General features: G+C 42.0%; 3 protein-coding genes across 7 annotated transcripts in view; 2 read left to right on the top strand and 1 right to left on the bottom strand.

Moving 5' to 3' along the window:
• lrp1ab (low density lipoprotein receptor-related protein 1Ab) overlaps nucleotides 1-2,307 on the bottom strand; it is a 197,559-nt gene extending 195,252 nt beyond the window's left edge. The window contains exon 1 of the mRNA XM_084069511.1: nucleotides 1,667-2,307. Coding sequence (XP_083925637.1) covers nucleotides 1,667-1,739 — 73 coding nt within the window. The 5' untranslated portion in view covers nucleotides 1,740-2,307. The remainder of the gene's footprint in view (nucleotides 1-1,666) is intronic.
• The window catches only part of esyt1a (extended synaptotagmin-like protein 1a), a 349,848-nt gene that overhangs the window by 307,533 nt on the left and 16,105 nt on the right, over nucleotides 1-26,210 (top strand). The gene's annotated exons all lie outside the window — the stretch shown is intronic.
• Nucleotides 18,933-26,210, top strand: part of rbms2b (RNA binding motif, single stranded interacting protein 2b) — a 36,354-nt gene continuing 29,076 nt past the window's right edge. For 3 of the 5 annotated variants that reach the window (XR_014601688.1, XM_084069522.1, XM_084069523.1), the window contains exon 1: nucleotides 18,933-19,067. Coding sequence is in view for 3 of the 5 variants with exons in the window: in XM_084069522.1 (XP_083925648.1) it covers nucleotides 18,996-19,067 (72 nt within the window). In the remaining 2 variants the exon portion in view is untranslated. Of the gene's footprint in view, nucleotides 19,068-20,744; nucleotides 21,133-21,276; nucleotides 21,982-26,210 lie in introns of those variants that run through there. The other 2 variants (XM_084069524.1, XM_084069525.1) reach the window with 2 other exon arrangements.

Consider the following 26,210-nt stretch of genomic DNA (forward strand, 5'->3'; position numbering starts at 1 on the left):
CACCACTCCTTTAGCTAGCCCCTCCCCCACAGTCACATCCACATTGGATTAATGGTCTTCCTGTGTCCAGATGTTATGGATGAGGTAGGAGGAGCTTACTGAGTTCAGTATGCATTTCACTCTGACTACAGCACACTTACAACACAGATAATGACATTTAAAAAACAATAAAAGCACCGATACTGCCAATAAACTGCTGTTTCTTACTGTCGAGGTCAGTGTGGTAATTTTCCATTAACCACAACAAATATGGAATTGGAAAGGGGAAGGAGCAGTGTGTTTGGTTCTCCATACATACAGTCTAGTCTGCATGGAAACAACCACACACTCTTTTCTAAATATCTTGGGAATTCTTGCAAAGATGTTTAGAATAATGACATGAATCATTCAACATTGCACCTACAGGGCCTACCACCGAACATGATGGGCTTTCATTAGAAACCCTGGAGGAGGTGAGCTGACTGACATGCCTCCTTCAAAACAGTGCACAGGTTTAAGGCTACTCATTTGTAATTTCATTACACCCTCCAAAACCACACGCTGGTGTTCACTCAACAGGTCACCAATGATGTACTTTGGAATATCTAATCAGGGATTAAAGGAGCCCCACTGAAATCTGACAAACCCACCTCCCGATGGGGTTGAGAGGGTAATTGTACAGCTATTCAATTCATCTTTCTATCATCAGACAGTACCTGGCTGTCACTGGAAGGAGGTGAACGGCCTGTTGAGATAAAAAAAAAATGATTTTTCTTTCAGCTACCAACGCTGCACGTCGGGGCAAGCCTCGCCATTTAACATGTACAGCACAGCCAAACACAACTGTGTGCACATTTCGTGAAGTATGTCAAAACAAACGATGAAAACTGATCCCAACAATAGGGTTCCACAGGTTTGATTCACAACTCACGCGTGGCTCCTCCGATTTGAACAACAAACCAGTACATTTAAATGGCTACGTGTTCCTCCTTGACATCTATGATGATCACACAAGGAATATTGTTGAAGAATCGTGTTCTTACATTGCATAACGGAGCGGCAATATTGATATTTTGTCGCAGCCAGCCAGGGAGAAATGTAGCGATTGTGGAAACGGGGCTGCTCATTTAAATGCTGCGATTGCCTTTTTATACCTGCTCAATATTGCCAGTGTGCACACTGGGAACTGGCAACATCATTGCCTTTCATCCAAATGGCAACATTGTTGCCTTTCATCCTAATGGCAACATTGTTGCCTTTCATCCTAATAGGCCTTACATGTCTGGTATAACATAAGCGCTGTGAAATAAATTGCATACACATTTAAAACAATCGGCATAGCTACTGCTTGCCTGTACAGGCAAGCAGTAGGTATGCCGATTATTATTTAATATTTATTATTTAAGGGTACTAAGCCCTACCATACGGTATAGGCTATAATAGCCCACCTTCTCCGATTAAATCTTTTTCTCACGAATCATCGATCTCTCCCTGTTGGTCTGCATGCATGGCGCACTGTGTGTGTTGTGAAGATAGCCTGTTTGCACTGCTGTTGGTTCCAACTCTGATGAATGTAGGCCTACACACACACACACACAGATGCTTTGCAGAAGTGGTCACGCTCTCTCTCTCTTTCAGTCAGTCTATCACAATGCAAAGAAATAACACAGGGGGGGCTCTCTCTTACCTTCGATTGCTCCAACAGGAGATATGATCTCCAACGTGAGTATAAATCCCAAGCAGAACAACCTCATTGCCATCAGTCCTGAGCAACAATGCCTGTTGGCACTGCTGCTGCTGTTATAAACGTATAAAGAAGGAAAAGTTGGCTGGAATTCTAAAAAACCAAACAATGCGATCAACCAACCACCACATCCGAACCCCTGGTCAGACCGGGGGTGCGATTGTCGGCGAATTGCACCCGTAGTCACGCACACTAGAGTGAACGCTTTCGATAGGCACCGCTTCTGTAATAATAAAACAATAAAAAAATGCAAGATAAAATAAAAAATAAAAAAAGGGCTACAGCCCCGACGAGGCTATAGGCAGTGCTGCTGCACAATCATGTATATTTCTAATTGATTAATTGATGAATCGGGCATTCAAACATGATGCACATTGCACAAGGCACAGTGTAACCTCTGTCTTGTCTGTAATGAGGTGTCTGTCTCTCTCTACTATAATACAACCATGCCACCAAAAACATCCAGTCCTTTAGGCGAGTCCTCGTTGAAACTCTGTTAAAAATTAGTCCATGCCACAAAAACTTAAAAAATAAAAATAAAGTAAAAAAGCGTTTTTCTCCTTTGTGGAGCGCCGATGCCTCCTCGGTTGGGTTGTTGCTGGTGGTTTACATGTGTGTGTGTGTGGATGGTTTGGTTCAGTCTGTGTGGAGGAGCTCCAGCAGCACTCACTGACTGACTGACTGTGGTGGAGTGCAGTGTTGCCAGATTTTGCGAGAGAAATAAGCAACCAGTTCTATGAAAACAAGCCCAAAAGAGGCCACATGAGCACTTTAAACCTATATGCATTGGCTAATTGAAAATAGCAGATCTATAAACTCATGCTTGTACATCTACTATTTTCAAAATGATCTTGAAACAAAATGTGAAATATTTTTGAAATATTCTAACACAAATAGGCTACATGATTGGGGGTCCATGGCATGATAATGCTTGAGAACCACTGGTTTAAATAATAATTACAAATTTGGAATTTGGAAACAAGCCCAAATAAGCAACTAACTTTAGAAACAAGCCCAAAAAAACACAATCTGCAACTAACCATTCGCTTATAATAAGCAGACATGGCAACGCTGGTGGAGTGGGACTAGCTCGTGACGTCACCGATTCAACTCCACACAAAAAAATGGGAAAACTCTGCCTGTGCGCACGCGCGAACACACCTCCCTTTCTCCTATTTCATGCTGGATTTTCAGTCAGTGTTGTTGCCATGTCTGCTTGTTATAAGCTTACGTTGGGTTTGTTTTTCTGTAAAGTTGCTTGTAAATATTGGTAGTTGCGGGTTGCGTTTTTTAGCGGGGCTTGTTTCTAAAGTGTAGTTGCTTATTTGTTTATTCATTTATGTATTTTAAACCAGTGGGTCTCAAATATGTTCATGTAATGGACCCCTAAAATGAATATGTATTTGAAAATGTTTGTTCCACATTTTATTTCAAGATTTTGAAAATAGCAGATCTACCAAGCTTGTAGATCGGCTATTTTCCGTGTGGCCTAGCCCTAGTCGCTTCTTTTGGGCTGGTTGTCATGGACATGGTCATCATGGTTGCTTAGTTATTTCTCTCACAAGATCTGGCAACACTGTTTTCAGGCCCCAAATTCATACTTCGCTCGTACGGCGGCGTCGCGCGCCGAACCTCACAACGCGGTCGCATCCCTATTAACCCCTAAAGTTGTGTTATGTGAGCATGAATGCTATGTTTTTTTCCGGCGTGCGCGACACCGTCGTGCGACGACGTAGCATAAACGGGAGGTTTGGAGGAGAGAAAAGGGCCCTGCTCTAGGCTCTAGCTGCTGCAACTGCCGCTCCTGCATCAGCCATGTTGGCTCAATATTTCAAAGGAATGTTCTTCTTTAGGACCAACTTGCCCAAGTCGTGACCTGTAATGATTACCTCCTTGTATACAAATGGTTAACCTTTATTCACCATTTAAAAAACAGTCCAGTTGAGCCATTTAGGGAGGGTATTTGAATATTCTTTGCTTCCACAATTGCAAATATATATATCTCTAACATGCAGTATTTAGTTAGCAATGCATAATGCTGTCATATCCTAATGTTTTACTTCTTTTGTTTGATGCATCCTGATGTCATTTTATAATTTTATAATTGTGTTTCCTAAGCTTGGTGTTCTGTGTAAACTACATTGAATTGCCTTGTTGTTGAAATGTGCTATACAAATAAAACTGCCTTGCCTTGTCAAAGTTGTTACATTTATATTACAGTTATTCTTTATTTTTGTTTATATTTTGACAGCAGAATTATGATTTCTTCATGTGTAGCCCACTACATTTTTCATTGGTCTACTCCAGTTGTTCTCAACCAGGGGTCCGGGGACCACCAGTGGTCCTTGAGGGGTTCCAGGGGGTCCCCAGCCAAATTAATAGTTAGGAACCAAATTGACCCTTATGTGTCTGTAACTCGAGAGTGTACAAATGGAACCAAATGGACCCGTCAGGGTCCGCCATTTGGTTCCAAGAAATCAAAATGGTTGAGTCCCTGGCATATCTTTTCAAATGGGGGTCCCTGGGCTAATATGTGTCAATTTGGGTGTCCTTGACGCAAAAAAAAGGTTGAAAACCATTGGTCTACTCTAAGGTCAAGCCTGGCCAAATTCGGACACAGCTACAGGCCTACACAAACAAACAACAACAAAGCAGCAAAGCTGTCAACTTGACTAAACTTGACATATTTGACACATAGTTTTAAAAAATGCATAATATGGTTATTTTACTATTATAGTTTACGTACCTTTTGGTTGTTTGGTGATACATTTAAGCCATTTTAACCAGCTCTTCGCTACTGCGTAGCAGCCAAACCATGCAGTGTTTAAAGACAAGCGCGCGCGAGACTTAATTGTTTGTTTATGAAGAATGCTACTCCCGCCCAGTGGTGCAATGTAGAAATATGTCCGGTAGGCCTATTCAAAATTTACTTGAGTAAAAGTACAAAAGTATTGGCATCTAAATGTACTTAAAGTACCAAAAGTAGAAAGTACTCACAAGTTTTCAAATGTATAAAAAATCTTTTGAAAATAGCAGATCTACAAGCTCACAATGCCACCCTCAGGAGGCATTGCTGGCTTGTAGATCGGCTATTTTCAAATGGCCTTAAGTCAGGGGTCTTCAACGTTTTCAGGCCAAGGACCCCCTAGCTGAGAGAGGGATGAAGCAGGGACTACATCGTATAGAGATGCGAGATAAAGCAGGGACCCCCTCTATATTGCATAAAATTGTGTTTTAGATTAAACTTTTTTTGTTTACTTGGTCTGCTCTTTTTTCCCTCTGCACCTACACCTCTTTGCCAAAAATATATAGGCTAAAGTTCTCCTCAGAAAAGGGATTCTAGGGTTCAAGTGGTTAAGGTAAAACAAATAATCATATCACACAAAGATTTGGCGGACCCTCTGTAGTAACTCTGAGGACCCCCTAGGGGCCCCGGACCCCCTGTTGAAGACCCCTGTCCTAGAGAAATTATCATCATCGTGTTTGTATTGTTACTTAGCTAAAATAAATGTTTCTGTGGTTTTGGGGGTGGAGCACCCATGGGGCCCTTGAGCCTTGGGGGGGCAAGGCTTCAGATGGTTCCAGGCTCTGGTTCCAGGGGGTCTCAAGCCAAATGAGGAGCACTTTAATTACACCATGAAGACTCTTGAAATGATTTCAATACAAAAATGTGAGAGTGACTAGGCTATTATTCCATTATGTTTTATGTCTCCACTGTGAAGCTATAATTATGACATATTATATAGGCACATTAATTGAAACCAAAATATTTTTTAGTATCATGGTCTTAGACTCTTAGAACAGAATCATTTGAAAAGGGGGACAATGACCTAAAGTCACTTTGAGGTCCATGACATGAAAACGTTTGAAACCCAGATGGTGATCTCACTTTTAAAACAAAATCATATTTTTGTTGCCTTATTTTGCCTTATTTCTGGAAAACTGAAATACAATCTCAGCTTTGCTAGAAGTTGACAAATCTTTGTAGGTTGCGCTGAGTGGTGGAGGCTTTAAATGCAACATTCTCGACTCCATGGTGCCCTCTAGTGGCTATATTGTCGTCCGTTTCATAAATCTGCTGGAAATCAAGATTCAACATCCTTTGCTGCTGTTTCATGCCATTATACAAGTATATATATAAGTATAGTCAAATCATTGGGGTTCAGCTCCTCGACATTGCAGCAACAAGAAGAAAATAACAAAAAGTTGCAATAAAATGACAATAGAATCAAATTACAGTTTAAAAAAATGCGTTCTACCTCTAAATACTAGTTCACATGCAGCCTATGGTTCACATAAAGAGCCAGTGTATGATATGATATTATCTATAACAGACCAGACTTCATCATTCCATTCATTCCCTATGTGAGTGTTTTAAGGGTGACATTTTAGCCAATAAGAGAGCACAAATGGTTGGATACTGTCATACTGATAACTTCAGTGATGAACTGTCTGGTCCAGGAGTGAAGCCATTCTGTAAATCATTGGTTCTCAAAGTGGGGTCCGGGGACCCCCAGGGGTCCTTGGGGGGGTTCCAGGGGGTCCCCAGCGAAATGTGTTAATGTAGCATCACAATAAGTTTTACTTTTTATACTTTGGCTATTCAAAAATAGCAGACATACAAGCTCATAGGCGCGGCACCGAGTGCCATGCTATGAGCTTGTAGATCTGCTATTTTTGAAAATGGTGAAAATGTGTGCAAACCCTTGAATATATATATACTTTTTTAGCGGACATTTGTAACTCAAATCTGTGCTTCTGGGAGTCCCTAGAACAACATATTTGAGATGGGGGTCCGCGGCCAAATACATATAATTTTGGGGGTCCTTGACATGGAAAAGTTTGACAACCACTGCATTAATAATACAAGTAAAAAACAGCAGTTAGCTAAGCTAACTGTAGCTATTATTATTTACTCACCTGAATAAACTTAATTGAAAAGAGAACGCAGTTTGGAGTCTTTCACAGGCTGACACTCATTTGACTTAATTAGCCCTGAAACATTACATAACTGTCATTATCAACTTCAACCTGGTGTTTGCACTTTCTCCCTTTTAGGCCGTATGTCTGCATAAGGTTCATATTTCAAATATAAAGTGCTTATATGGCCACGGATATCTTTGCTTCTGGGGGTCCCTGGCACAATGTTGTTTGTTTACATTACTTTCCCTCCAAATATAATGGAGTTTGTATCAGCCTAGCGGAAGCCACTAGTCGGAGTGGCGAGATGTCGTAATGGAAGGAGCACCCCATATATATATATATATATATATATATATATATATATATATATATATATATATATATATATATATATATATATATATATATATATATATATATATATATATATATTATATATCTCTTTGCTTCTGGGGGTCACTGGCACAACATATTTTCAGCTGGGTGTCCGTGGCCGAATATATATCAACTTGGGGGTCCCTGGCATGAAAAAGTTTGAGAAGCACTGCTGTAAATGACAGATTAAGTGCCAGCTTCGTGGGCTGTAAAACATGTCCTCCACATGCAAATGTACTAGGTTAACCTGGACATTTTTATAGTGCTGGTTTAGTGGCTTTATTGCGTGCAAAGGGTTGAGTTGGGTATTCTTGTTACCCTTCTTGACCAGCAGGGCGCGGGCACTACTTGACATTAAAATTCACACATTCACCAATGTTAAAAACAAACTTGGATTTTGTGTTGCAACTTATTGAAAATCTCAAATGAACATTAAAGGAATCAATTTACCATATCATAAACTCGCCATTTTGCTCTTACTTTTTGCTCTTACTCCGGGGTGAGAGTGGAATATCAATTAAATTACATTTCAAGGACCCCAATGGAAACAAGCCATAGGCTTTCTTGGGTTTTAAATCCTCTTAGCTGACCTTGTATTGAACTGTACTTTCCTTTGCTTTTTTTCCCTGCAAACTGCTAAGTAATCAATCAATCAAATTCAATGCCATCCTCAGAATCAGAGTGTCACATGTTCTCATACAACATGCTAGCTAGCTACTATCAACAACCCTATTGGCTTCCCGGGCTCTTCAGTCTACACAGAGGAAAAGAAGAAAGAATCACATCTCATGCCTGTTTTCATATCATCGTCCCCATGACAGAATCAAATGAAATAGCAGGGGACAAATAATGATCTAAAGTCAAAATCAGTGGTGCAAGTAACTAAGTACATTTACTCAAGTACTGTACTTACGGTAAGTACAATTTTGAGGTATATTCACTTTAATGGAGTATTTCCGATTTTCAGTACTTTTACTTAAGTAAAAAATGTGAGTACTTTTTCCACGGTTCCACCACTGGTGGAGTAGAAGTTTCTAAATGCTACATGGCGCCCTCTAGAGGCACGTGAGGGAGGGAATGAGATGTGAATCTGACTTTCATGGACTCAGATAATCTACCTATCTTGAGTCAAAGATAAAACTTAATTTATTGAAACCATAAACAGAGGAAAGGGATTTTCTTGGTTTCCAAAGACATGCAAAGTCATCAATTTGCCTCTTTGAGTCAGGGAGGGATTAAGACTCAAGGAGGCCCCTAAGCCAGTTATCTTTTAGGGCCCCAACCCTACCCTGACCCCACGCTACCCAGAACGGGCAGTCTGGTGGGCACGCAAACACACCGTTCAAGCTGTTAGGCATCTGTGGGTCAAGAAATCACCTGTTGACATTTTATTGTACAGGATTTACGGTCTAACCCATTGGTTCTCAAAGTGGGGTCTGGGGACCCCCGGGGGTACTTGAGGGGATACCAGGGGGTCCCCAGCTAAATGATTTATAAGAACCAAATGGACCCTTATGGGTCTGTAACTCTGAGAGTGTACAAATGGAACCAAATGGACCCGTTAGGGTCCATTTGGTTCCATTTGTACACTCTCAGAGTTAAATTAACATTGATTTTACAATATGAATTGGGGTCCCAGAGATAGAAATGCCATTAAATGGGGGTCCGTAGCCTAATGCATGTCAAACTGGGGGGGGGGTCCTTAAATTACAATGATTGAGAATCACTGCTAGAGCCGTAAAAATCTTCTCTTATGGGGGTCCCTGGCTTATCTTTTCAAATGGGGGTCGGCGGACTAATAAGTGTCAATTTGGGGGTCCTTGACATGAAAAAGTTTGAGAACCACTGGTCTAACCTACAGTGTGATATTTATTTGCATGTCAGCTCTGTTAGTCAAATGTTGGGCGTGTAACCTATACTTGTAGGCTGAAGGGCCCATCATTTGAGCATTAGCCCATATTTGAATATACATTTAATGAAAATGTATATTCATATGTTTACATAAGTAAATTGTTGATGGGCCTTGAGGCGCAGAGGCCCCTGGCAGTCAAGGCCCCCCATGTGCCCGGTCCAAAATACACCCATGCCTCAAGTTCACATAAAGATCCTGTGTATATCCTCATGTTTATCCCAATAGGGCTGGTTTTCAGTTAGTATTGGGCAAAATATCAAATGATGTGGATAGGACCTTATGTATAGCAGACTTCTTTCCATTCATTCCCTATGTGAGTGTGCTGTTTTGAGTGTGATTTTGTTTGTTGTTGCTGATAGTAAAGCACAAATGGATATGAAAAGTAACTTCATAGATGAACAGTCTTGTCATGTGACCTGGACGCTTTATATTGCTGTTTTATGTCGTGCAAAGGGGTTGTAGATTCTTGTCACCATTCTAGACCTGCAGGGGGCACTGAGTACTTGACTTACGGTATTGAATGTCATACATTCACCAATGTTTAAAAGAAACTCAAACTAGAAAGGTGCAATTTGGGGAAATTACAAGTGTGGCTGTCTTGATCACACCGATGCCGTTGGGACCCAACGAATCCTCTGGGAGACATTGTTGTGTCAGAGTCCAAGCAACATGCGATTTAAATTTGGTGCTGATCAGATCCTGCATTGATGATATTGGCCTATGGTGTTTTGTTTTTATGAAATAGGCCCCTCCCACAAATTTTGAAAGCCAATTACATTGTCACATCATGCCTGAGATCAAAAGTAATTAGGAGGGGAATGGGGAATTGGGGATTGATCCCCCAAAAATCATGGTTATGCAACAAGTAGTTAATTGTTTTCCATTTATGGCGTGCCCTATCATAGATAAAAGAGGAAATTGCTTTTGGCACTGCGTTAATTCCACCACCCTCGACATGTGATTTCAATTTGGGGTTGATTGGGCGTTTTGTTCATGTTTCTTTGCATTTTTTGTAAAATAGGCGCCTCCCACTAACTTCAGAAGCCACTTATGGCCAAACGGTATGAATTATCAACATTCTGTGTGATGGGGTTTTATCACATGGGTCCAAAGATGATGTGTGCCAATTCTTGTGAGATTTGGAAAAAATCTCTATAGGAGGAGGAGCAAAAAGTGTTTTGAATTAAAATTCAAAATGGCAGGAAATCTAATTAGCCGCAAATGGGCGTGGCCTACATGGGGAGTTGCGTCATGATACAAGGAATCCAGGGAAGCATGCAGGAACTTTGATTCAAGAGGATTCAAGATGGTTCAAGAGTTATCGGCCAAAACGTAATGTGGGCTGTTATAGCGCGAGGCCGAATGGTGTAATTACCGAAGATTTCCAAAAAGTAGCCCTACCTCTAATAGCCGCCTGGTTCCTTTTAAACGCCCGGGGTCTGACACCATTGTGCGTATTAAACGGCCAGTCCAAATAAACGGCCTCCCCCCAAATAAAAGCCGGGGCTATTATTTGCAGGGGGGGGTATTATTTGCAGTTTCTTCAGCCTTATTGGAACTGTAACCAAATAATGGCCCGGTGCAGGCCAGTGCAAAAATAAATAAAAGCCTGCTGCAAATAGCCGCCTGGTTCCATTTAAACGCCCGGGGTCCAAATCGATTTTGCATATTAAACGCCCAGGTTACTATTTGGAAATATACAATATGTTTTCCTGCACAGGCCACTGGACTATGAACCTTCTCTACCAAATGGTAACTGTAGCCTGTACGATTTCAGAGAGAAAAAATCTTGTATGGGAGCTGTACCCTATTCCCATTTATGTCAATGGGACATTTTTATTCACTACATATACACTACATTTATATAAATTAAACTATATAACATATTGCTTAGCAAAATGCAAGCACGCAATTCCCGATGAAGCCGGTCGATTTGACATAATGACTTGTGTGTGTTTCATTTCATTTCATTAGAAACCTTTATTTATTCTCGAAAGACATTGAGGTTGCCCTCATTTGCAGTGTCGTCGAGATACGTTACAATTTCGGTACAATTTCATTTTCATTTTCACATCAATATTCACATCAAAAACAAGACAGAACAGAAACAAAATAAACAGCATTTCCCTATCGTGTGATACAACGCAGTTTAAAAGCAATTGCAGACACTTGTGGGTAGGCCTGCAATCAAGGTTTTAAATTGTCCGTATGTTATGGGAGAACAGATCTTAAATTTAAGCTGTAGGTCATTCCAGATGGTTGGTTGTGTGCCGCCAAAACTGTGGGAGGAGTAGGCAGGCGGCAAACTTTAGTTTATCTAATAAAGAAACAAAGAAATAAAGTCGCCTAAGTACTATACTGTGTTGCCCCTATAGGGGCAACAACCACACCAATGGCATGCTGTTGTCAATGCATGATGTTGGGAGAGAGCACATTAAAACACATATCAAAGAAAGCAGCAGTAAATACAGTACCTAGATTTGTCCTGCAGTTTATATGGTACTGATCATAATTATTTAGTGGTTAGCTCAAGTTGAGCTGCTGCCATAGAAAACTGTCCTTTATTTGTCTATCTCATTGGTTCTCAAAGTGGGGTCCGGGGACCCCCAGGGGTACTTGAGGGGGTTCCAGGGGGTCCTCAGCTAAATGATGGATGGGAACCAAATGGACCCTTACGGGTCTGTAACTCTGAGAGTGTACAAATGGAACCAAATGGACCCGTTAGGGTCCATTTGGTTCCATTCCATTTGGTGAAATTAACATTGATTTTACGATATGAATTGGGGTCCCAGAGATAGAAATGCCATTAAATGGGGGTCCGTAGCCCTAATGCATGTCAAACTGTGGGTCCTTGAAATTAAAATGGTTGAGAATCACTGCTAGAGCCGTAAAAAATCTTCTCTTATGGGGGGGTCCCTGGCTTATCTTTTCAAATGGGGGTGCACAGGCTAGTGTTCATTTGGGGGTCCTTGACACAAAAAGGTTTGAGAACCACTGGTCTATCTCACTGGTGAGGCAATCAAGGCAAAAAGTCACATAAGAGCAGAGAAGGACTCGCACACAGGAATAAAGAAATCAGACTAAATAGGTCTTGGTTGCATATTAAAGTCTTCATTAAGGATCCAGGGCTGTACAGAGTGAGGCAAACGTTTCAGTCCACTCAAGGACTATATCATCGCCAGTGCATGATCATATTCATACAGAGGCCATTTTGCTCTTACATCATCACATTTGGGGTTTGGGAGTGGGACATCCTACCCCCAGTGTGATGTAAGTGCAAAATGGATGCCTTTAAATTATTTTATATACTATCGACAACTGTGCATTCCACTCTGTAGACCAAAAAGAAAAACGGTTCAGGGCTCTTCAGTATACACATGTTTATTCCGAGCCAGAATCACAGAGGAAAATGTGAAGTATGTGCAGAATCTGTGGAAAAAACATGTCCAAAGCATCTGGGTATCTCTTGCGTCCAAGCTTATCATCACTGACTCCCAATCCTAACACTTCACTGCATCGTCAGTTGACAGTATGATGGAGGTTTACCTGCAATCCAAATCATTCTCAGTGCATGTTGCATTAACCACTTAAACCCTAGGTTATACTTCATTGACTGGAGTACCCCAAGGGTCTATACTCCCTAGTTTTTTTCCCCTCTACACCAAATATCTTTTGCAGAAAGTAGCCAACAAGCTCACAACGCGACACATAGTTGTTGTGATTTCAGTTGACCAACATATGGTCCCTAAGAGCATTGGTTCTCAAAGTGGGGTCCGGGGACCCCCAGGGGTCCTTGAGGGAGTTCCAGGGGGTCCCCAGCTAAATGATAGATTAGGCACCAAATGGACCCTTATGGGTCTGTAACTCTGAGAGTGTACAAATGGAACCAAATGGACCCTAACGGGTCCATTTGGTTCCATTTGTACACTCTCAGAGTTAAATTGACATACGTAGATTTTACAATATAAATTGCGGTCCAAGTGATAGAAATGCCATTAAATGGGAGTCTGTAGCCCTAATGCATGTCAAACTGGGGGTCCTTGAAATTAAAATGGTTGAGAATCACTGCTAGAGCTGTAAAAAATCTTCTCTTATGGGGGTCCCTGGCATATCTTTTCAAATGGGGGTCCGCGGGCTAATGAGTGTCAATTTGGGGGTCCTTGACATGAAAAAGTTTGAGAACCACTGCCTAAGAGTCCACATCTGTAAGGGTGGTGGTGAGTGAAAGTTTCTGTTGAGTCGAGAGAAATAAATATAAATAGTTTGTATTCCAACATTAGGAGAGCACGGATAACAATATGCTTACGTAGATGCACATGTGTGTGCTGGGTCAAGCAGATGAAGTCATAAATCATGACAATAGTGAGCTTGTAGATCAACTATTTTTTTGCCAAACGTTCACCCCGAGAATAGAGGGGGCGAACACGATACGCTAGGGTTCAAGTGGTTAATGCCCTCACGCTGGCCTGACTTTCGGAACATCCTTTCGGATGAGTCACTGAGTCTACTTTAACATTGCTGTATTAGTCAACACTGTAAATCAGCATGATAATTGGTATATCACCTCAACCTGAGAATGCCCCCTTTGTGGGAAGAGGGTTCAGTATTGTCATCCAGGAGAGACAGACGCCAGCATGCTGTGTGGGAGACAGTTTGAGAGCGTGCCAGCGTAAACACTCCCAGACCACATGTTCTCCCAGGGCAGAGGGGGCTGGCCTCTCTCCAGGCACATCTGCACACAATCCCCCAGCTTTAGCGAGCCAGCCAAGGAGACAGAGCAGAGAGAGAGCAGGGTAGTAGAAGAGGGAGGGGAGAGAGGGAGGGGAGGGAGGGAGCAAGAAGGGGATCTTTACAGAGGCACTACTTTCCCAGACAGGGAGAACCTGCTTCTTCTGTGACAAAGATAATGTTGTTTTAGGTACATGAACAGGGAGAGAGAGAGGCAACCTGCATGGGGGACAATCACAACAACTCGTTAGCAAATGTCATGACACACAATCTCGAGATGACACATAATATCCCCTTTATGCGCGTTACAATGCACTCGTCGTGTTAACGCGTGCCAAGGCCAAGCACCATGCAAACACTTGTACATCCCTATCTATCACACGACTAGACCAGTATGTATGTTGTATGCAATAGTCAGCTCGGATACCATTACCCAGCCTGCCCACGGCCATGAGAGAAGATAGATTGCTCCATTAATCAAGCTCCTGGCTCACACACCCATGTTCTGCGTCTGTGGTTGTACTGCAGCAGGTACTGTATGCAGAAACAAATACAATGCCTGTGTATTTGTTTCAAAAAAATCCACTGTGGTGCACTTGTTGTTTTATTTTGATCATTTCTCTCAGGACAAATGAATTGTCAAAGCCACGTTTTATCTAAAAGGTGCATCCGTTTGTCTCTGTCATCTATCCGAAACGGCTTGTCTGAGCAACAACCTCTCGGGTAGCTACATAGGAAGTAAAGTGTGCCTTTGTGCATGTTTTCACAGAAAGGTAATTACTGAGCAAGCTATGCTGACAACACCTGAGGAATGTGGAGCATGCACCAGCAGACTGTTCTCCTTCCCTACATCCCCCCTCTTTTCTCCCCTCCTCTCCCGTCTCCTCCCATCCCTTCCCCTCCCCTCTCTTCCCCTCCCCTCCCCCACATGACCCTTTGGCAAAAGCCCCAGTCAAACATAAATTTCACCATAACTCTTGTGCAGGATCCATAGATTTAAATGCAGGAAGAACAGGTTAACCCAATGAGATACAGAGGCAGTTCTACTATGAAATGTGCACAGTAAAACCCTCCGCGTTAATAGAGATTTATAATGTTACATCGCTTCATACAGTATATCACATCCCCTTTGAAACATCTTTAAATTATATAACCAAGTTTAACTATCATTATGTAACAATGATGTACTGTGTGTCGACGACGTTCTGATTTAAATGACTACTGGGATTCTCACATATTTTCTCACATGTATTAATAAGCATACATTAATTCAAGTCTGAGAGTGTAAAAAACTGGATCCGCTGATGCCTGGTGGGCTGGGGCGGGTGCCGCGTTGGCTATGCGGTGCCTGATGGCGGGTCCCTGGTTCGATTCCAGGGGCCAGGTGGAACTTTGCTGCATGCCCCTCTCTCCTGGTTTACTGTCTCTCTACAGTGCAACTATCAAGATTCAAGATTCAAGATTGCTTTATTTGTCATTAGTTTTCCATCTGCAAGCAGTGCTAGAAAAACAAACGAAATTATGTTTCTCCCAGTCAGAGACAGCAGAATTCATAAAAGAATAAAAAACAAACGGTGCAGAAACATACCCTATACCTGAATAAAAACTCCTAAAAACCAATAATTCACACTATAAAATAAGCATACACTGATAAAAACAAGCTATTGACAATAAAACTGAATGAAATTCATTCATCTACTAGGGGGATTTGAGTTCAGGAATCTAATTGCCTGGGGAAAGAAAGTATTCCTCATCCTCTCTGTCCTGGCATTTATGCTTCTGTACCGTTTCCCTGACGGCAGAAGGGAGATCAGGCTGTGAGAGGGGTGGGTGGTGTCCCTGATGATATTGGTTACCCTCCTCAAGCATCTCTGACATCTCTGATCAATACAGACAAGACAAGGCCGGGGGAAAAAACATGTTAGAGACATTACAAATGGACAAATCTGTGTTGAGTATATGCAACTCCACATGCTCCCATTAACCACTTAGGCCCTATATAAATGATACAAATAATCAGTTTCATTTGTCACATCAGGTGTAAAATAGTGGGCGAAATTCCTTTTTCCATCGTTTTGTAGTATTCCGTGAGAAGAGAGAGGATGGAGGTAGAGTGAGAGCAAAAGGAAGATTAGAAAACAGGTTAAATAGGAAAAATAAAGATAGAGATATAAACATATATGCAGATAGCGTACGTGAAAGCAGATATATACACGATATTTAGGATGTCAGCGTCATACGCAGGTGTGTACATGTTGAAATATTGAAACGTTAGCATCATATGCAGGTGAAGAAAATAAAAGGTGCACTTATATCGTGCCTTTATCCAAAGCACTTGTGCTTCACATTGACCGATTCGCACACACCAACCACAGAGGAAAGCATGTATTGTACAGCATGCAAGGGCGCGGTAGGCACCAACCCACTCATCAGCAGCAGTTAGGGGTTAAGTGTCTTGCTCAAGGACACTTCGACACTAATCCCAGGGGGAGCCGGGGGATTCCCGAGTGGCCGCTCTACCTCCTGAGCCACTGTTGTCGTACAAATTAATGAATAGCGAAAATATCCCATCCACAAGCTCACAGCGAGCTTGTACATCTGCTATTGTCGATATTTTTGAAACGACATGCCCGAAATAGGGACACCAGGTTGAAAGTGGTTCACCGCTTAAACCCTAGCATACCCTTTTCTGGCACGTGTTTTTGAGCTTGTAGATCTGCTTTTGGCACATAAATTTGGTGAACAGGGGGGGGGGAGAGCAAACTAAGTAGCCTACATAGCCGACCACAGTTAATAAAGTAGGCCCCGCTTTTCCCCTGGCTGGTGAACTCACACTGTGGGCTGGCTGGCTCTGACACTCTCCAAACTGCCCTGGAGCTGAGTGAAGCCCACAGCCCATCTGGGCAGAACACTGATGTATATACTCCTCATATGAAAACATCACATATACTGTAGATCTGCACAAGAGGACCCAAAAAAATGGCTCTGGGTGACCTAAATATGAAAGTAGAGTCTAGTAAAAGAAAGTGTCGTTAATTGGCTGCGTGGCAACTGAGAGAAAGAACGTTTTATGCAAATGCAACCAAAACATTGTCTTGAACACTGTGAATTGTATATGTGTGGGAAAAGAGAGTATGTCGACGTGCCCGCGCACACACGTGTGTGTGTGTGTGTGTGTGTGTGTGTGTGTGTGTGTGTGTGTGTGTGTGTGTGTGTGTGTGTGTGTGTGTGTGTGTGTGTGCGTGTGTGCATGCGTGTACGTGTGAGTGCGTGTACGCGCGTGTGTACGCGCGCGCGCGTGTGCGTGCGTGCGTGCGCGTGTGTGTGTGTGTGTGTGTGTGTATGTGGAGTATACACATACACAGTAAGAAACATGATTTTTTTAGAGGCACAACATTGTTTCCTCTGCACTCTAATACTTGTGTGACTATTTACTCTGTTGTTGGTTGACTATAGGGTTTATGCTTACTCTGCTTACTTTGATCTCGGCCTTGGACATCGCTCTGGATAAGAGCATCTAAAGGCCTTTATAAACTGGAGAGAGGGAGAGAGAGAGAGCAAGAGATTATGAATTCTGTTGAGCTGCTCCCAACTGTCTGACTAGACGGTAATGATGAAATCAGGATGAAATCCCCTGTGCACGATGATAGATCAACATGAGAATACTGGCCTGTCTTCTTCCTGTCTGTCTGCGCGGTGCTGATTTTTGATAACTATTTATAGCTGTATTATGCAAATGATACAGGTTGGACAATACACAGTACACTATATGGCTGAGTGAACACTCGCATATGATTTCTACACACTTGAGGGCTAATCAGTCTGGGTACACACAAACCAAAGCTAAGGGGTCGGGGGACTTAGTTGCCAAGCGACTTCGGTTGATTATACAAACACTTTCATATGAGAGAGAGGCATCCAAAGGCCTCATGGTCATTGAAAATGAAGAATTTTGTGGGATCGTGTTTGGCATTATTCTCCAATGCACAATTGTCCTTTTGAATTTCAGGTCAGATCCAGAAATCAACAACATTTAAAATAGCTGACAGCAAAGAAGTGCAGCCAGCCACTGACTCCACACAGATAATTATTAACATAATATACACAACACAACACAACACAACACAACACAACACAACACAACACAAAATACTGAAATAATAAAGGATATAGTTTATCAGCTGATATTGAACAGGAATAACATTGCCAAATAAAATGTAGCATTGTATTGATGTCAGATCTGTAGGTCTATTATTTAGATCTATATGGATCTAGATATATAGGTATATATCTGACATCACTCATCAATAATGCTTTAGTACACATAGTTTTCAAAGTGAAGTCTCTGGGGACCCTAAGGTGTACTTGAGCAGGGGGTCTCCAACAAAATGAGGAAGTTTAACCACTTTAACACAATATTCTTCTTTAGGCTATTCAAAAATAGACGATCTACAAGCTCATAAATGTGTTGCATCTCAAAGGGCCATGGGCTGGTGGTAGATCTGATGTTTTCAAAAAACAATGATAACAACACTCTTATACCGGCATAGAAGATTTGTTTCTAGAAAAAATCTAAACCCCTCCCGGGACAAAATATTTTCAGATGAGGGCCCACGACCAAATACAACAAAATCAATCTTGGGGTCCTTGACATGGCAATGTTTGAGAAGCAGTGCTTTCAGTGGTGTAATGTAACTAAGTACATTTCCAATTTTCAGTACTTTTACTTCTACTCCTACATCTCAGAGGAAAATATTATACTTTTACTCCACTACAATTATTTGAAAACTCAAGTTACTAGATAGATACTTTGTAGATTTTGATTATTATTACCAAACATACATTAACCACTTCAGCCCTAAATACATTTCGGCCATTTGAAAATAGCAGATCTATAAGCTCACCATGTGAGCTTGTAGATCTGCTATTTTCAAAGGATTTTTATACATTATTTTACACATTTGAAAACTTGTGAAATGGGACCTTCTGCGTGTAATGAGTACTTTTACCTTTGGTGAATACAGTATTTTGATGCCAACACTTTTGTACTTTTACTCAAGTACATTTTTGAATTCCGAACTTTTCCTTGTAACAGAGTATTTCTACATTGATTGCGGCATTGATACTTTTACTTGAGTAAAACATGTGAGTGCTTAGTAGTTCTTCCATCACTGATCAGTGCTTTTTAGCTTGGCGCGCTCTTTATCGCACACATAGACATAGTGCTGGAGAGGAGAGCGACTCCAATCACCAGCACTATTCCAGAGCTGACGTCAGCTGACTGCCTTGGCTGTGATCTCCTCTCCGCTCCATACAGGACACAGTGCTGTAAAAATGCTGCTCTCTGTGCCGCCAAGGACAGCCATCAACCCATACAACGGCTACACCAGCAGAAACTACAAGAAGGTAAAGCGATATGTTGACGTTTTCACCAGATCTCTGAAAGAGTCGGGGTTCGATGTGTTTGTGTTGTGTGTTGTCTGATCTCCAGTCTTTAGGTTGGTTGCTCGGCGATAAGCTGCAGTGTCCTTGAAAAGTAGGATCACAGGCAGCAACACATATAAACTCTACTCGCTTGTTACTACATTAAAGTGTTAACAGTCGATTATACCGTCATGGTTACATTGTAGTAACATTGTAACAACATTGTAACACGAGCGCTTGATACAATGTGGCCCATACATAGTAGCTTTCGTTTGTTTCGATACGGTCGCTGTTCTCTTCTCTCTTCCTATCCATAAACATAGTATAAGCTTGCAAAAATGTGTGTGTAGATGCCCGAAAGATTCTGATGATCAAGCAATAAAAGCCTGGTTGTGATGAATGTAAATGTATGTTGATTTCGTTGGTGCTTTATCGACTGTTTGCGCATATGTTTCATTGAATAATCGACAAGTTAGCAAAGTTTTTTTTTCTCTCTCTTTTACGCGTAGAGATATGCCCCACCCCTTGAGTCCTACTAATGATGACCCAAAACGTTTGCATGGCAGGAAAAAAAAGGCTGCAAGGGAAACAGTTCCAGATACATATACAATAAGTCTAATGTATGTTATAAAACATGAAACTTGTACATCAGTTAGGACGAGCAATGACAACTGTACACACAAACAAAACAAAGACTAGTTTCAAATGTATTACCTTGCTTGCTCTAATGATGAATAATTAATGTTGCAACAATGTTAGCCTATTTCAGCTGTGAGTTTTCAGTAAATGATTGTATGGATGCTGAAACAAATAGAGAACATTAGGCAATGATGGTGTGGCGTGTGGACCTCATAATTGGCATTACAATTAGTGTTGTGGGTTATCTCTCTTGTATGCCCCAGTATCTATCTACAAAAAAAGTAATAATAATTTAGTTGAATGAATACAGGATTGTTGTCCTTTTTATGTTTTGTATCGGCATTTTTCTATGTTGTATGTTTTGTATTGATGGGTTGATGGGTTGGTCTACATGTGCATTAATATGCATGCATTGAATGGCCAAATGATGCCTCTCTCTCTGATTGAGAACACCGTTTCTTGAATATTGTTTTAACAAAGCTGAAATCCAACACCTTCCTCTTCCTTCCCCAATGTTATTCCCTTCCCCGCCTCACAGTTGGCAGGAATTCAGATTTCTCAGATTAATGACCTGGAATTCCTGGAATTCTACATTCAAGACAATGTGCTAACTGCTAATTAAAAACAAAAACTAAAAAGCACTCCCTGGCTTTTGCTAACTCAAGGCTTTTTACTTAAAAAAAAGAAAAGAAGAAAGAAAGAAAGAAAGCATGAAAAGAAACAGCTTTATTTCACATTGTTAGAGAGCTCCGAAAGTCACACAGAGGGGAAACCTTGTAAATCCCAACGTCAAGTGGTAACCTCTGGTCTGTGTCTTTTACTACATGAAAAAGGGTGGGGAAAAGAAAAGGATTAAGAGATTTTTTTCTCCCCCCTGCTTTCTTCTGCTTTCGATTAACCCCCCCTCTACCCCCCACATTCCTCTTTCCTCCCTCTGTGTTTCACATACCTTGATTTCTCTTGGCTGTCAGTGGTTCAGTTCACATGGACAAGGGAGCCTGATCATTCCTCTTAAACGGGTGAATCCCCTTTTTTTACTTAAAACTTTGGGTGCTAAATTCATATAGTTTACCCTCCTTTCAGTGTGTGTTCTCTATGCCAACTGAAAACAGACACTCGTAAGACTTTTATATGGATTTTCGTGTCGTGTGTTTTTTTTTATAAAGTGGAACTGGATTGACTGAGAAGAAGAAGGGGCGAAAGAGAAGAAATCTCACCTGTTAGTCGCAGGCTGTTGGAGGATTTTTGTCACTTAAATTCTTTTTTTAATTTATTATTTCTTAACACCTCATGCTGTTTTTTTTTTGGTGTACTGTAGAAGAAAACACAGTGCTGTAAAAGTGATTGTGTCTGTAAAAACATGATCTTTTCTACGGTACCTGTTAAGTTTACTTTTACCAAGCAGCAGGTAGGACTCAACATTTAAGCCTTTCATTAAGACAGTATTTCATTAAAAACTGATTTGTGGTTTAAACTGTATAACTATAATATTATGCATTAAATCTTTGGCACATTTTAGGCCATAGTGTGGTATTATCTATAGTATTGAGTTTCTCTTTGTCAGTTTTGTTAGCAAGACATCATGCTGTTTTATTTTTGCCATCACTTTCTTTTAATTATCATTATTTGAAACAAAACATTTTAGACATTCGGGACAAGTTATAGCGCAGCAGCTAATAATACAATATCGATGACTTCATGTCGTTTTAGACTGCGCAAAGAAAGGATGAGAAAAACATTGTTTTCTGTTTAAAAAACTGTTACCTCTATTATGTTATTGGTAAAATACCATTACTTTACTGTCTGATTACTGCATATTAGCAATATATGGTTGAATTATGGTTTCCCAGTACTAATATCTGAGCGAATCAAGGATGAATGAACGACATGACACATACATTTTGTGAGTACAACTGTAGCCTATACTAAACACAGCCAGTGTTGCTTTTACAAAAAAGCAAATGGCACCTTTGTAGCCAGAGCAAAAAGCTTTAGTCGGTCAGGGAGTTGTAGCTCGTATTGATGGCTTTGACTGTCTGTCTGCTGCCTGTTGGGCTGCTATCTGCAGCAAAGCCATACATCCTGCTTCAGTTAATGCTCAGCGCTTCTCTCTCTCTCTCTCCCTCTCGGAATAAAAAGTCCTTGAGTCACCTGCTCCCGGCGGGGATCACCTCTGCTCCCTCCTACTGTAATCACATCATCTGTCTTCAGCAGCCGGCTGCCTGGAGCACACTTCTTTTCTCTCTAAAACCATGGTGTGTGTGGAGGACCACATACTGCACTGTTTCTCAACATATGGTCAGGGGGCCCACACCGGGGATCCAAATAGAACCCTTTAACTCTTTAAGACCGGGAACGCATCTGTGTGTCATTTTTCGATATTTCGTTGGGCTATTCAAAAATAGCAGATATACAAGCTCATAGTGCAGCACCGAGTTGACAAATCATGAAAAGTTGTGCAAATATTTCTTTTTTTTCCTCTTTTTTTTTGGCGGACGTTTGTAACTCAAATCTTTGCTTCTGGAACTAAATGTTTCACAAATGTTCGCTTAAAAAAATATATAATCCAAGATTTTGCCACGAATTTTCATGATTTTTCAAAAATAGCAGATCTACAAGCTCATAGCGCGGCACTCGGTGCCGCGCTATGAGCTTGTATATCTGCTATTTTTGAATAGCCAAATAAATCTAAAAATGACACACAGATGCGTTCCCGGTCTTAATGGGTTAAAAAAAAAATCTTTGCGACCCCAATCTACACTGTAAAATCCTCAGTGTTTAATTTAACTCTGAGAGTTACAAACCATGTTGTGGACCCTGGTGGTCCCCGAACCCGGGCAGCGTTGAAAAAAACAGTGACATACTGTACGCATACAGCTGAAAAAAAGCAAGACAAAGACTCGATCCTTTTGCCAGCAACATTCACGGTGATAGCAACAAGGATGTGAAACCGGTATACTAGACTAGACTTAACAGCCTCTGCTCACAGTGATCAGAAAGCCTTTTAACAATAAGCGAGGTCTCAAGCAGTCAGGATGTAGTAATCACTAATTCATCATAATGCCATGTAGATGTCATTTTACACGTAGATTGTTGGTTGATGTGTAATGCACTTGAGACGCGAAGGATTTCCCATATTATGTGTCAGGACCGACCTCTGAATCAGCTTCTTAGAAGTTTGTGACGCTTTAATTTAAGGAATGCGGTTTACATGTCTCTGACTACACCCCCCCCCCCCTCCCCTCCCAGGAGACAAACACAATCTCTTTTTTATTACATTGGGAATGTAAAGAATGCTCAGACACTGCATTGTGTTCTGCACGTAAGGAGTGGTGTGAGCAAACATGTAGGCAATTGTTAACCGAAGGATGAGAAACAGGGTCGACATGAATTAGATGCCGGTGGGTCAGGCTCAGGGCACCGACCGACTGACTGACTGACTGACTGACTGACTGACTGGGGGTGAGCCTTATTGATGCGATCTCAGAGACAGTAATATGAGACTTGTGATTCCCAATCATGCACAGAGGCAAATGAAAGGCTTAGCATTCACCGCACACATTGAAACTCTTTGGCAATCTCTCAGGCCCATCGGCCTCTCAAAAAGGCAGGAATTCGTAATTTTACTCGTCGTGTGTTAGAGTCTTAACACACTAGATCACGGCAGATTGGGGAAAACGGCATTCATAATGAATAGCATTTATATAGCTGCACTTAATCTGCTTTATGTGCTTGTGTGGCTGTGTGGCTGTGTGTGTGTGTGTGTGTGTGTGTGTGTGTGTGTGTGTGTGTGTGTGTGTGTGTGTGTGTGTGTGTCTCTGTGTTCACGTGCACTGACGCTGTACTGTAAGTGCACAATAAGTGTGTCTGTGTGTGTGTCCGCGCGCTCCCGTGCGCTTGTGTGTGTGTGTGTCTGTGTGTGCGTGTGCTTCTGTGTCTGTGTGTGTGTGTGTGTGTGTGTGTGTGTGTGTGTGTGTGTGTGTGCATGCGTGTGCGTGCGAGTTTGTGCGTGCGTGCATGTGTGTGCGTGCGCGAGTGTGTGTGTGTGTGTGTTCTGCATGCGTACGTGTCAGCGTTACTGCGCTGGCACAGTCGGGCCTCCCTGCATGTGCGGCAAAAACACCTGGAGCTGGCAGCTGGGCACTGGGGCAGATGGGGGGGGGGGGGGGGGGGGAGAGGGGGGGGGGGAGGAAGGAAGGTGTGTGGATCTGATTCCCTGCCATCCTCTTCTCAGAAGGAGCCGAAGCAGAGTGGCCTTAATGAGACACTGCCTTCTGACTAGAGAGCACATGAGAGGGATTAGCGCTTTCTGCTAACAAGCTCAGATCCCAATTAGACAGGCCTCAATAAGCCAGGCCCGGGCCCTGGCCCCGGACCTCGTCTCCTCGGCCAGATCCTATCTCTGCAGGCCTCTTGCAGGTGCATCCCTCCCTCCCGATAGGGCCGTGCAGCAGGCCGTCTGCAAGCAAAAAGGCGAAGGCAAAGGCACAGGAAGGGACTGTGATTGTGGAAAAACTAACAATGTACTATTGATGCTAAAGGAGGGAGAGAGATTAGAGGAGGCACGGGCCAACATGAATGAGCTCCATGACAGTCACGGTGACAAATGGAACTATGGTTGACCGGGCTCTCCCTGAGTCTGATGAAGGAGATTGTGTTATGTTGTGACGTTGTTGTTCATCAAAAAACATTTGGTGGGAGACCATCGGGCGGCAGCTGCCTAGCAGGGATGCAGAACAGATAGAATCAGAATGGCCGGTCAAAGAACATGAGGACGGATTGCTGTCGCGACTTGTTATGATCACTCTTTTGAAGAGGATGTTGCTCTATATAACATACAACGATTAATGTCAACAACCTAGCTATATGGTCCATTTTTCTGTTGTTAGTTCAAAACAAGTGGGTTGCGCACATCCAGTTCATTGCTGGTGCTGGCCACAAAATGACAGTATTTAAGAATTAAAGTCTGCGCAACAGCTTTGCTCCTCAGTGTTTCCGTTTACTTAAAACACAAACATTACAGGGTACACGACGTCATCAGGTGTGAAGGCCAACTGTGGCCGGAACGTCGAGTACCCTGTGATGTATGTATTTTAAGTAAACTGAAATACTGAGGAGCAAAGCTGTTGTGCAGCAGACTTTTATTATTTTATACTGTTGCACACTTAACAGTGGTCTAACTTGGAATAACTGACTGCTGCAGGTAGAAGAACACATTAAATAAGTAAAATAGGCCAGAGGGCATAATTAGCTTGATTCCTCCATCCATCTTTTGGCAAATCCCTGCCTTGTTAATAAGCCAGCGGCCCACTTGGTGACCTTGTGGTGTCCAACAAGCCATCTCATTGTTCCCTGAGGCATGGACTGGTGACCCTGACTAATCAAACAGTTCCTCCTCTTCCAGCAGCATTGAGCAGGAGACAACAGCAGTGCCAGCTTTAGCTGACAAGTGGAGGTAGGCTTGGAAATTGAAACTTTGGACATACTTGTGTATGCAGGGTTTTTTATCTGAGGAAAGATAATTACTTTTTGCTCTTCCATTCGATGCCTTCCTTGGGAACCGCCGGTTGTTCCTCCGTTCTATTTTTTTGCGGAGACTAAAAGTGAACATTGACTTAAGCTAGCCATTTGCTCAAACAGTTAATGATTCTCCTTCCCAAGCAGGGTTTAGCTCGATATCTCGATAGCTCGATGGTTTGATTGAATTGTTGCTGGTGGCTCGCGCTCAGAGGCTACTGCAGTTTGATTAATGTTGGCAGCAAAATGCTTGGGAGTATTTGTGTGACCTCATAGTTTTGGGATTGGGTGAGGTTGTATACTATAGTTTGTCTCTCTCATTAGTAACCCAGGGTACAGTGAGAGCCTGTAGAATCTCTAGAAAGCACTTAAGTTAGATAAGGCAGTTAAATTGCTATTGACGTGTTGGCTCTGACCCACTAGTCTATTGGACAGCGTGCCTTTAGCTTAACCAGCCACTGAAGCTGGTGATCTGGCTAATTGGGTTCCTGATTGATTTCCTCCTGACAAGACTGTAGGTAAGAGTCACCCACACTGGGCCCTGAGGTCTGAGAAACTGGCTGGCTCATACCCCTCCTGGTTCAAACTACCTACTATATCTGATAGATAGGCAGACATACCATCATCCATACACATTTTTTATATTGCCAATGAATGATTATTAATCAATTTTGCTTAGTATATGCCAATCCAAACTCTAAAGGGTAATGTAAACTACTAGGATTTTCTCCGCAACGTTCTAATGCTTAATTTATTTACGCTGGTGGTACAACAGTGTCAAGCGCCACGAATAGCAAATTTTAAACCATTTGTAGATCTGCTATTTTCGGCGAGTGACACTGTCGTACGGGGAAGTATAAATCGGACTTGAAAACGTTTTTTTTTTTTTCATCTTGTTGCAAATATTTGGTCTGAACTAGGCTTAACCCATTAAGACCTGGAACGCATCTGTGTCACTTTAGATTTCTT

Source organism: Gymnoscopelus microlampas (genome assembly GCF_963454915.1).
Source record: "Gymnoscopelus microlampas genome assembly, chromosome: 10".
Lineage (NCBI taxonomy): Eukaryota > Metazoa > Chordata > Actinopteri > Myctophiformes > Myctophidae > Gymnoscopelus > Gymnoscopelus microlampas.